General features: G+C 47.5%; 6 protein-coding genes across 6 annotated transcripts; 3 read left to right on the forward strand and 3 right to left on the reverse strand.

The window, feature by feature from the left end:
* Nucleotides 1–1,151: 1,151 nt before the first annotated feature.
* EYB26_001633 (uncharacterized protein) lies at nt 1,152–3,753 on the forward strand (the record flags this gene model as incomplete). The annotated part of the gene is made up of 3 exons (XM_054260942.1): nt 1,152–1,305; nt 1,369–1,827; nt 1,883–3,753. The coding sequence occupies 3 exons, from the start codon at nt 1,152–1,154 to the stop codon at nt 3,751–3,753; spliced, it is 2,484 nt and encodes an 827-aa protein (XP_054116917.1).
* A 35-nt stretch (nt 3,754–3,788) lies between these two features.
* On the reverse strand, nt 3,789–5,073 carry EYB26_001634 (uncharacterized protein; the record flags this gene model as incomplete). The annotated part of the gene is made up of 3 exons (XM_054260943.1): nt 3,789–4,396; nt 4,472–4,802; nt 4,855–5,073. 3 exons carry the CDS (start codon nt 5,071–5,073, stop codon nt 3,789–3,791), a joined length of 1,158 nt encoding a protein of 385 aa, XP_054116918.1.
* Nucleotides 5,074–5,517: 444 nt separating this feature from the next.
* Nucleotides 5,518–7,600, reverse strand: EYB26_001635 (uncharacterized protein; the record flags this gene model as incomplete). The annotated part of the gene is made up of 5 exons (XM_054260944.1): nt 5,518–6,399; nt 6,461–6,771; nt 6,828–7,194; nt 7,260–7,434; nt 7,497–7,600. The coding sequence occupies 5 exons, from the start codon at nt 7,598–7,600 to the stop codon at nt 5,518–5,520; spliced, it is 1,839 nt and encodes a 612-aa protein (XP_054116919.1).
* A 186-nt stretch (nt 7,601–7,786) lies between these two features.
* On the reverse strand, nt 7,787–8,782 carry EYB26_001636 (uncharacterized protein; the record flags this gene model as incomplete). Its single annotated transcript, XM_054260945.1, has 5 exons — nt 7,787–7,945; nt 8,015–8,071; nt 8,131–8,491; nt 8,548–8,723; nt 8,774–8,782. The coding sequence occupies 5 exons, from the start codon at nt 8,780–8,782 to the stop codon at nt 7,787–7,789; spliced, it is 762 nt and encodes a 253-aa protein (XP_054116920.1).
* Nucleotides 8,783–9,073: 291 nt separating this feature from the next.
* EYB26_001637 (uncharacterized protein) lies at nt 9,074–10,699 on the forward strand (the record flags this gene model as incomplete). Its single annotated transcript, XM_054260946.1, has 5 exons — nt 9,074–9,779; nt 9,843–10,000; nt 10,066–10,184; nt 10,260–10,587; nt 10,637–10,699. The coding sequence occupies 5 exons, from the start codon at nt 9,074–9,076 to the stop codon at nt 10,697–10,699; spliced, it is 1,374 nt and encodes a 457-aa protein (XP_054116921.1).
* Nucleotides 10,700–11,162: 463 nt separating this feature from the next.
* Nucleotides 11,163–12,199, forward strand: EYB26_001638 (uncharacterized protein; the record flags this gene model as incomplete). Its single annotated transcript, XM_054260947.1, has 3 exons — nt 11,163–11,846; nt 11,909–12,012; nt 12,070–12,199. 3 exons carry the CDS (start codon nt 11,163–11,165, stop codon nt 12,197–12,199), a joined length of 918 nt encoding a protein of 305 aa, XP_054116922.1.
* Between the last annotated feature and the right edge of the window lie 144 nt (nt 12,200–12,343).

A 12,343-nucleotide genomic window follows, 5' to 3' on the forward strand; every position in this document is an offset into this window, starting at 1 on the left:
CTTGCTAGCTAGCCAGCCCTTAACTAAGTTAACTCGGACTCCTTTTAGTGGGGTTCTTTAGGCGTCACCGTTCACAGTTCTTCAGACTGCGCCACGACCCCGATCCGCCCTATTTTCAGTGGTTGAATCGACTCAAGTCAAACTGTTACAGACTATTATTGGACTGCAGCATTCTGTCACCATGTGCGATTGATTGATTGTCGGTTTATGGTTGAGCCTTGTCCGACCTCTTCGAATGTCCAAACCCTAATTACACGTGATCAATATTCACCCAAGCAACGAGATGCATATTATGTATCCTCGTTCTTGAATACTCTGTTCAAACACGTTCTCCTTGCTCTTGCTCTAGAAAGTAGCGGGGCATGAGCATGTTGATGGGGGCTATGGTAGATCGACATTCTAATTCAGGCATGCAAATGCTGCTGCCTTGAGGAGTACTCCTTATTTGCCAATGCGTACTGGGATAGAATCGGCGATGTGTAACATGTAGTCACGTACATCAAGGAAATGGTCCAAAAACTAGGATAGCGTCCCATTGAACGCGTCGTCCGATCTTGTTGAGGCCGTTGTCGTTGTATCGCATTATTACCTATTACGGAAAATTTTGTTCGACGCTCCAGTTGGTACATTGTCTCGGAGCGATCCCATGATGCAACCAGGCTCCAGGGAGGTTCTTTTCCCGCCTGGTTAGGACTGTTAGATGAGAAATCAGATACTGCAACATACATGCTTGGTATAGGTCGGATATTTGTTAGCGTCAAGTATCCCAAAGGTCATCCTCAGTCATGGGCTACAATGCAGAAGGTTTATGGAAAGTCTATATACGGATATACGGCATGCCTGTGGGGCCGAGTTGTATTATGGAGAATTAATATGTAATAACCACCTGGTGAGGAGCTTGGAGCTGTACAACGAATCCGGGCAGACGCACCGCACCGGCTTATGCATTGGCTCGTCTGGCAAATATCAAAAATGGGGGTCGGCTTTGTTGCCGTTGATAAGAATACCTACCGTACCCCATCGACAAAGGGCGCCGTCAAGCGCACACCCCCCCGCATCGTTATCAGCTCCATTTTGTAGTGTTCTCTCCGAGTTTCTGTTTTTCTCGAAGCGGTGACAACGAAATTGCATTGTTTGGTGGGCGGGACGAAATGAAGAAGGATCATATTTGTAAATATCCTGGTTGCACCAAAAGCTTCACTCGCGCCGAGCATCTGCGCCGGCATGCACTCAACCATGAACAGCCACGGAGTGGTTTCACTTGTGAACGTTGTTCGGTACACTTCAAACGGTCTGATCTGCTGGGTGAGAACAAATATTTAGAAATATCTAGCCAGTGAATCTTGCTTGCAATACTAATCAGTTCAGACCGACACATCAGTCGACATAACAAGCGAGACGAAGAAGCCGGCGGTCCAGGGCTGGGTGTATTGAAGACACGAAAAAGGACTCGTCGAGCACATGATGGCACAATCGTCGTGCGTCCATCACAGCGAGAGCTACATTCTAGGCGGTCAGCAGCCCAATCTTCCTCGAATTCCTCCTCCTCATGCTCGGGCCTGGATCTGGTGGGAGAGGGAGTGTACGGAGAAGAAGACCTGCCAGTCCAAGGAGGTCCAATTTCGCCACCGACTTCTGGTACGGACTTTGCATCGTTGTCGCTCGAGGAACCGGATCCATTACTGGCGGATCCATTACTGGCCCCAATGATGCCAGGCGGTCCTTTTGAACCATATGTGGAACCTATTCCGGGCCAATTCGATGCAGCGGACGGATCCTTCAGTGTTGGGCTGGGTGGGATGACTGATTTGCTTGGCCTAGACACCGGTATGAAGTTCCAATGTGTCAAATAGTCTTCATTCCTTTCTGATAGGGTGTCTAGCAACCGACTTCAATCTACCCTTTGCTGCAACATGCAACTATAATTGGTTGTTTGACGTTGCCTATCTCGATGACGCCTTTCATCATTTTGATTTCCCCCTTGGCTCCGATACGGAAGCCTGTCCTGAAGTACAGATGAACCTTGCATACCAGCCAACAGGCAACTATGACGGTCCTTCAGCTCTTTTGGAGGTGGCTTCGATGATGCTGACCGGGGAACCCTCGCAACGTACCCCGGCCCCGGATGCACCGTCGGGTATCCTTGAGATGGAGTGGATGAGTGGAACTTCGTTCCTAGGCCAGACTCAGTCACAGCGCTTGCCGCGAGTATCCGAAATATCTCGTCAAGGTATCTTATCGCTGGTGCTCCAAATATCTCCCATGGTGATGGACAGTCAGCCGCTGAGCCTGGATTCACCTTTGCTCACTTTGCCGGCTCTTCAAGGATACTGTGATTTGTTCTTTACGCGCTTCAACGTTACTTATCCGCTTATTCATCAGCCGACTTTCAATCCAGACACAGTTGACCCGGTGTTTCTTGCGTCGGTCTTGTTCATGGGAGCTACATACAGCACTCGTGAGGCTCACTGGCTCGCCGTCGGTATCCACGACAAACTTCAAAGTCGGCTTCTATGTCATGATGCCTTCTCTCCGCAGCCAGACCTCTGGGTTTTACAAACAGCACTTCTCATAGACTGTTTCGGAAAGATGAGAGCGGGCTCGAAGCAGCGGGAGCGGGCCCAGCTATTCCACTGTGTACTGATCAAGCTCATACGTCGTAGTAATTGTTGCAATGTCCAAAGCTACTCCCATCTCGCTCAATCCGACGATTTGGAACAAGCTTGGATACAGGCCATGAACACAGAACAGAGGAAAAGACTAGCGATGCATTGTTTCATGTGGGACACCCAACATGCCGTTCTCTTCTCTCAATCTCTATGCATGTCAGCATTCGAGATCAGATCTTGCCTGCCATGCAGCGCAGCCTCCTGGGAGGCATTCTCAGCACAAGAATGGGCCCAGACAGCTGCCCAAGAAACAAACAGACCTTTTCTCTCCGTTCTCAAAGGCTACATCACACCGGGAACCGTACCCCGGGCCCGAGATTTGAATGTATTGAGTCGCATTGTTGTTCTTCACGGCTTGATGTCCATATCTGCAGACCTTAAGCGCCGTGATCAAACCACATTACGCTCAGAAACACCTGAACGCGTGGGTGCCTGGACTCCACGTATGCTTCGGTCTTATGACTTGTGGAAAGTAGATTTTGACGCAAGTTGCTTAGCCATGAAGCTGGCACAGACGGCGGACCCGTGCCATTTCACGGCATTGAAATTGGCAGCCCATACTCTCTATCATGCTGCATGCCTTGCACTGAATGTGGAGATACTAGATTTACAGATTGTCGCGGGAGCAACCCAAATTCTAGGAAGAACAATTACTCCAGCCGATGAAACGAGATCTCGGCGGAATGTTTCTCGGTGGCTGCATGAGAACTCTGGCGCCACGACTACGGCTGTGCGGCATGCATCACATCTGCTACAGGATGCAGTATTAGGTCTTAATGAGTGGGACCAGAAGGACGCCTTTCACTTTCATTGGTGCGTCTACTTAGCTACACTGGCTTGCTGGGTGTTTCATCGAGGGATGGACGTTTGTTCTCCCGAGAATAGAATAAAAGCAGATCTATCCTCAATTATTGTGACGATGACAAACTGCTCTAGTGCTACGGAACTAGCAGCCATGTCCGGCAAGTACGATTCAAAGCCTTTAGTAGTTGTCATGGCACAACAGCTTGCTACTGTTCGATGGGCAATTGTTCACGATGCCATGAAAGTACTTGTAGCTTTGTCTGATAGTGGACGAACTTGAAAAACAAATATGATTTGTATTCATCCTATAACTACCTATTTACTATAAAATGCGTAGTCAGTGTATCCCTTCTCAGGAGGATTAGCACCGTAGAAAGTCGATCGATCGTACGGGTTCAATGGCAAGCCCTCCTTCAATCGTCTCGGCAAATCTGGGTTGGCCATGAACAAACGTCCAAATGCCACGGCATCCGCCTCATCGTCCGTTACCTTTACCAATGCATTTTTAGGATTGAAGTTGCCGGCTGCCAGGAATGCGATTCCTCCCTTCTTCAAGGTTGGCCGGAAGACATTAAGCGATGGCTTCTCTACCGGCAGTGAGCTCATCTTAGCGGCTTCATCCAGCTCCTCGTCGAAACGAGGCTCAACCATGTGCACGTAGGCGGGCCGCATATCTTCAGACAAGCTTGCGATTTGTGAGCAGAGCGAGAGCCAGTGAACATTAGGGTTTGAGTCACGAGTATCTTGGAAATAGTTGTATGGTGATAGGCGAATGCCTACTCGATCGGCGCCGATGGCCTTTGAGACTGCTTCAATAACTTCTAGAACAATTCGAGAGCGTTTCTCAACGGAGTCTCCGTAGTCGTCTGTTCGGTTGTTCACGTTGTCGTGAAGAAACTGGTCGAGAAGGTAGCCATTCGCAGCTGTTGGTTTCAACGTTAACCTGATATTCTAGAATGTAAACAAAAAAAACAAAAAAAAAGGAAAAATATTCGTACCGTGGATTTCAACACCATCAAATCCTGCCTCGATTGACCTCTTGGCAGCAACTGCATACTCCGCTATAGTTTCTTGTATTTCTCCAATGGTCATGGGTCGTGGGGGCGTGGCAGCGTATTCATTGCCATCCATCGCTTTCCCAGAGATTGGGATTTCACTCGCACCAAGGACTTCCTTTCCTTCAATAAAAGATGGCACAGTTGCGCGGCCAACATGCCACAATTGGCAATATATGTAGGCACCTTTGGAGTGGATGGCGTCTGTTACCTTCTTCCATCCGGCGATCTGTGAGGCCGTGAAGATTCCGGAGACACCTGGATATCCGGCAGCCTGAGTTGTTAGAAAGCGGAACGACTGCCAAAGTACGCAAATCGATACATACAATCCTGCTGATGGGAGTTGCCTCCGTGAGCATGAGACCTCCCTGGGAAGCACGCTGTGCATAATATTCGACCATGAGATCGTTGGGGACATAGACGCCGTCTGATTCCTTGCTTGCTCTCATACGAGTACATGGAGCCTGGACGACTCTGTGACTCAAAGTCACTGCACCTAGCTTAAGAGGCTGGAAAAGTGAACTGGAGGCTTCCATGGAACCCATTGTGAAGAAAATCGCGGTCGATAATGGAACGGTTTTCGTTGCCAGACAAGTTTTTTTCAGGCTGATTGACATTATATAACCAATTTAGCTCTTACTTTTCAATGCTACACATGTAAAATAGTGGGATAACGGTGGGACTGAAAAGTTGGCAGTCTTCTTCACCTTTGATGTAAAACAACATAGCTCCACCCCCACCGTACAGTAAGGTGTCGATATAGGTCAACGAATCGACTTCAAGCCCCCCACCCTATCACCGTCAAATTCTACCCAATGATAGGTATAATGGTATATTGTCTCGTTTGGGACATATGAATATACTCAATTTCATGAAAACAACTAATGATTCACATGTCCATTGACTGGTCTTGGAAGATCTTCTAATCGATAATCATATGGAAACTTTGAAGATATCTAAACCCTTTCTTGATTGTTGAATTTTCGATCCTATAACATAAATGTGAAATATTCCTCTATCCATTGTCTTGCCTCATCGCTCGCCGAAACCTCCCACTCGTCAATAGCCCCGACATATCCATCTGGCCGTACTATGACGATTCCAGCCTGTGTACTCTGTAGAGTCCCAAACCACTTATCCGTACATTGTGGAGTCTCAACATCATCAAGGTACAAAGTCCAGCGACTTTCCTGAAGTAGCTTTGGCAAGTCCGAAATCTCAAACTGAGACTTAGGTGACTTTGTCACCATAGCAAATGTGAAGCCATCCGATACAGCGGTATACCTCGAGTGCGGTGCGAACGCATCCGGTGGGGCCTCTCGGCGCGGTTGCTTTTGGTAAGATTGACCTGCTTGTGATGTTATCCTGCCCATTACACCCCCGTTATCAAATCCCCCACAAACGGATCGCAAGAATGGAAGAGCCGTTAGGGTATCCCGGACAAAGAAGAATACCCGGAATTGGCCTAACATTGGAATATCCAACTGAATGTCTACTGGGTTGGCGTCAATGTACCGGGTGACTTTTGCTGGAAGTTGAAGGGCGCCGGGTTGTAGGCGATTTGGCATGGTATGCCTATTCCTGTTGAGCATCCCCTCTGAATACTCCGCGCCCACTCCAGATATAAAGCGAATATTGTCATCGAAATTTTTGGCTAGAGCAGCATCACCGGCAGCAAATGCCTTGCAGTGCTCGACATCGAAATTTATAAGATCGTAGGCAATCTTCTGTCGTTCCTCTTCGTAGGTGGCTAGAAGCGACGGATTGCCCATACCACGAATGACAGCGTTAAGTTTCCATGCCAAGTTCAAGCTGTCATGCATACTTGTATTTGCTCCTTGGGCTGCGAGAGCCGAGTGACAATGTCCAGCCTATCGATTGTTAGCATTCTGCTTCGACTTCACGGTTGAGAGTTGATTGAATTGAACATACGTCGCCGGCAATGAATATTCTTGCATCCGAGTCCATGAAATGATTTGCTACTCGTTGGCCCACAACGTAATTTCCAAACCATTCAATTGTCTTCCATTCAAGTCTAAAGGGATACATCGCATCTCTGGCACGTTGCATGACGTATTCTGGTGTAGCTTTCAGTCTATCGACTCGTTCCCCATCAGTCTCGCTCAACTGAACGTATAGTCGAGTCAAATTGCGTTCTCGAGGAATCCATAAGATAGATCCCGCCAGATGAGACCGCACAGCAACTTTGCTCCATAAGTCAGGAAAGTCCGTATCAATGACACCTAAGTATTTCCTTTAGTGACGTAAATACAAAATCAGGGGACGAATTGAATTATACCATCGAGAACACCCCATGAGGCGTTGGTCATCTCGCCAATCAATTGGGCGTTTGGGATGAATTCTCTAACTTTTGATCGAGCACCGTCGCATCCAACCAGATACTCGGTTCGGATAGTCTTGATTGTCTTGCTTACGGTGTCCTCGTATGCAACGTCTAAAAGATTTGTGCTTGCCACCCGGGAGCAAGAAACGAATCGGCTGTTTCTTGTCACGAACGCACCTCGCGAGCTCATGTCATCAATAAAGAGATCTTCGATCATGCCTTGATGCGCAAGCAAAATGTACGGATCTGAGGCCCCAACGAGATGATCAGGGTAATGGATCTGGCGTCCTGTCCTCTTGAGTGGTGATTCCGGGGTTGATTGCTGAACGGGAAGAAAGTCAGCTACAGCATCGAACCATATAGACACACTCTTGGGCATGGATTTACCCAGAATGACATATCATAAACACGTGCGGCATTTCTCAATAAAGTATCAGCAAGCCGCATTTGCTTGAAGGTCTCAATGGTTTTGGGTTGTATGCCATCTGCCTTGCCCGCGGAAGTCTTGTCGGGTCGATCGTCCAGGATAATAACCTCGATGCCGAATCGTACGAGATTACATCTGCAGACTGATGGTCAGCAGACCATACATAAACAATGGATATGTCTTTGGGGTTTACCTACGCCAGCATTAGGCCCGATGGCCCGGCACCGACAACAACAACTGTTGTCGAAGTATCGACAGGGTCATGAACACAACATCCCTCGTTCTCTGCGGCGGGTGCCATTTTTTCATGAAAAAAGAATATATTTTTCGAAATTTCTGAGAATTGACAGCACTACATAGTTATGAAGTACATCTAGTTATCACACACTGGTGGACACTCTTGCCAGGTGAAATATAATCCTGAACCCCCGATATCCCGAAGAGTTACTCCGTACACAGCATCGAATCCCCCACCCTTGTTTTTAATCTACCATCGGGTAACTCCCCCATCTACGATGATATCCTGCCCAGTCATGTAAGAGCTTGCATCACTGGCAAGAAAAACACATGCTCCCATAATATCCTCAGGCTCAGCAATACGGTTAAGCATGGCTTCAGACTCCCATTTCGGAAGGAGATGGGAAAACTGGCATAAACTAAGTCAGCCTGCAATATCGAAAATATATCTGGTTTTTCCAAGTAAAATTGAACTCACAGCTGCGGTCATCTCCGTCCGCACGTATCCAGGAGAGACTGAGTTGACCCGGATGCCCTGTTCTTCTATTAGTCTCTTGTAGGTTTGTGATCCAGCCACGAAACAGAGAAACGTACATATTGCGCTAGTTCTTTCGCAATCGCCGGACACATAGACCGTACAGCACCTTTGGTACCGCAGTAGGCGCTGCACAATTGATCTCTCACAGCGATGTGGCTTGCCATGCTGGCTACCAAAACAATACTTCCGTGTTTTGTTCCATTCGCAATCATCTGTTTTGCCGCAGCTTGAGCAGTGAAATACAGCCCCAACACGTTCACTGAGACCAAGTCATGGTGTTCTTTGTAGGTGAATTCCAGGAAAGGAAGATGGCGATTGATCCCGGCGCATGGGACGCAAATATCGAGGGCATTTTCGAAGTCGCGCTGAAACTCCGCGAATCCTTTTTCTAGTGATTCTGGTGACGATACATCAACCCTTTCTAGGTGTCAGTACGCCATGTATCAACCAGGAGGGAAAGGCAGAGCACCAACTTGTAGTGAGCTGTGTGAACTTTGTAATCCTTCTCAATGTTATAAAATGCGGCGTCCGGTTCAACTACGTCGAAAATAGCGACATTCGCTCCTGCTTCTGCCAGTCCGCGTGCAAATGCCAATCCACAGCCTCGAGCACCTCCTGTCACCAGCGCGGTTCGACCGTGAAGTGAAAACTGGCGAGTTAGTCAGAGCTATGAAGGGGTTGTAGATGTATAATACCTACTTTAGACATTTTTTGGACGGTGATATGAAGTACAAAATATATATATTTTCTTTCTCTTTCCCACACAAAGCTCCAATCAATAGACTGTACCACCCTCAGATATAGGTCGCATGCCCGTGATAGAGCCATATCATATGCACCAATTAACCCCGCCCCCATTCTTGGTGTATACGAAAAGCTTTATCTTGGCTCATAAATTCTTATATAGCTTCAAATATATGAATGTTGGATAGATACAATCAATAATCCGTGGCATGTCAGTCGGAATGTCAGTCGGACTTTGATTGACGTGTATTCAGAATGGCCCCTCGTATCCACATCAAGCAACAACAAACACGCACTCCGTCATGCCAGCTACAGATTATCATTGTTGGAGCTGGCCTGGCAGGACTGGGTGCGGCGATTAGCTGCGCCTTGGCCGGACATTCAGTTCACGTTCTAGAGGGTGCAACCGAGATCAAAGAAGTCGGCGCTGGTATTCAGGTGCTTCCCAACAGCTCACGCGTTCTTCAGCACTGGGGCTTGGAGAAGGCCTTGACCCCTTATATGACTTATCCAAGGGTGTGTAACTTCATCGGATGGAAGGGAAATAAGATTTCCCATTTAGACTTTCACGAGTCCGAAAGCAAATATCCTGGGACGTGGTATAGGGACTTCCATCGTGCCGATCTTCAGCGTTGTCTTGTGGAAAGAGCCGCAGAGCTCGGTGTGCAAATAACGTGCAATGCTCGCATACAGACCGTTTGTGTGAGTGAAGATGGTACAACAGCAGCCGCGGTTGCCTCAGATGGCAGACAATGGGATGGTGATCTAGTGATAGGTGCTGACGGTGTTTTTGGAAAATTAACGGAGGAATTACTGGGACGCAGCGATCCGCCAGTAAAGACAGGAGACTTGGCATATCGCCTTCTATTATCAACCGAAGAGATGAAAAAAGACCCAGAGCTGGCAGACTTCATCAATAATCCGCAGGTTAACTACTGGCTTGGACCTGATGCACATGCTGGTTGGTTCTCCTCGCCCAACTTTTGTTCTCTTCAATTGCGCTAACAATGAACTAATCTAACAGTAAACTATGTACTTCGTGGCGGGGACTTATTCAACATGGTGCTACTTGTACCAGACGATATTCCAGAAGCCCAAGCATCAACGATAGAAGGTAGTGTAGAGGAGATGTGTGCCTTGTTTGAAGGCTGGGATCCACGGCAAGCTGCCTCAGATTCTTTGGTATTTGAAATGAAAAAGCTAATGGAATATACAAAAGTATTCAAAAACTACTCAAACTTTGCCAGTCAGTACAGAAATGGAGGTTATGCATTCGGTTCGGAGAATTCGACTGGGCTCATGAAACTGGCTCCTGGGTTATGATCGGTGATGCTGTGCATGCCACCTTGCCATATCTAGCTTCTGGGTATGCGTTTGGCCTTTCTATATCTTTTGTATTCCCACTCCTTGGGAGAGCTAGTAAAGTGCTTATTCTTTATAGTGCCGGCATGGCATTTGAGGATGGCGCTGTCCTCGGCGAATGCCTTTCTCGTCTTCCAAATCATCCCAGTGTCTCCAAGTCATCACCCGAGTTCGTGAACGCTAAAAAGCATGCCCTTTCCGTCTTCCAGCAGTGCCGCAAGGCGCGTACGAAAATGGTTGTCGAGCGGGGCAATATTCAACAATATCTGTACCACCTCCATGATGGCCCGGAACAAGAGGAGAGAGATCACAAAATGCAGATGGTGCCAACCCCTGAAGGAGAAGCTCTAGCCTGGAGAGACCCCGGATTAGCACCAAGACTACTGGGATACGACCATATTGGAGATGTGAGTCTCCTCCCACGAGTTTTCCGCTGAAGTAACTAATCATAATCAGGTGGATCGCCGTTGGAGTATGGGGCAGACGGATGAAACTATACCAGCCGAGTCTCGACTCTAGCCGGGAAGTGCTAACTACCGTACCGTATCTAATTTCGTATTTTGTACACCAAATGTGACCTATGATGAATGAATTTTGTTGGGAGACTGAGGCCTACATGGATAATATTCTAAAGATTACGTAACAGTCAATCCTGCGTGACTCTTTAATGGTCCAATTTACCTACTCCGTATGGTTACCATCGTGGTTCGCTTTTGGGTTGTTCAATGGTATACATGTAGGTAACCTACCTGGGATCCCCCAACAAAGGGTCACTAAACCGCCTACCGGGCCACCCCCATCTTTGGAAATGATGGGGGTTATCTGCCTTTACCCCTCATCCAAGCCCCCCTAAAAATGTAAAAATTGGAGAAGGGTTTGTTTTAATGATACCCCAATTCCGTTACATAGTCTATCCTAGACTCCTCACCCGAGATACCGTTTTACCACCCTGAAAACCGAAAACACTCAATTGATTTTCAAAATGGGCAAGAAACGTGTTCTAGTTGGTTATGGTGTCGATATTGATGCAGTTGCGGGCTGGCTGGGCTCATACGGCGGTGAGGATAGTGTGAGCGATATCAGCCGTGGATTATGGGCCGGCCATGTTGGAACAACGAGGCTGCTCAAACTGTTCGATAAATACAATATCAAGGCCTCTTGGTTCATCCCCGGCCATTCACTAGAGACTTTTCCCGAAGAATGCGCGCAGGTCCGCGATGCCGGCCACGAGATCGGCCTACATGGTTATTCTCATGAGAATCCGGCGAGCATGACGAAGGAGCAACAGCGAGATATTCTCGACAAGACTTATAAGATGATCCGTGATTTCTGTGGCAAGCCCCCCAGAGGCGTTGTAGCACCGTGGTGGGAGTCTAGCGCGGAGATGGTCGAGCTTTTGCTTGATTATGGCATTGAATACGATCACTCCATGTCGCATGAGGACTGTCAGATGTATTGGCTGAGAACCGGAGACTCGTGGACGAAGATCAACTACAAAGAGAAGGCGGAGACATGGATGAAGCCTTTGGTTCGGGGTGAGACCACTGGGCTGGTGGAAATCCCCGGCAGTTGGTATATTGACGACCTACCACCCATGATGTTTATCAAGAATTCTGCAAACAGTCATGGATGGGTTAATCCACGCGATATTGAAGATATTTGGAAGGTACGATAGTACAAAATTCCATACGTAGAAAAGCAAAACTGACCCAACTATCATTACCTTAGGATCATTTTGATTATTTCTACCGCGAATACGACGAATTCGTGTTTCCAATGACCATCCACCCCGATGTGTCTGGCCGGCCTCATGTTCTCCTTATGCACGAACGGTAAGTCTTCTTGTCTCCCAAGACGGAGCCTGTATGGAACTAATATATCGCTCTTAGGCTCATTGAGTATATCAACAAACATGAAGGGGTAGAGTGGGTGACATTCGAACAGATGTGTGATGAGTTCAAGAAGAAGAATCAACCTCCTCCAGGCGCAAAGCTACCTGTTGTGAATCCTGCCATATAGTGATTTGATCAAGGAAAAAACATTTTATGTCTACTAAGTACTTTTCTTATAGGAGGGCTTTTTTCCAGAGAAATCAATGTTACATCCTGAAATGTCCTGCTTTCTGGCCTATTGTCAACATTGAACAGCATCCATGGATTTAAT

Source organism: Talaromyces marneffei, chromosome 1 (assembly GCF_009556855.1).
Source record: "Talaromyces marneffei chromosome 1, complete sequence".
Lineage (NCBI taxonomy): Eukaryota > Fungi > Ascomycota > Eurotiomycetes > Eurotiales > Trichocomaceae > Talaromyces > Talaromyces marneffei.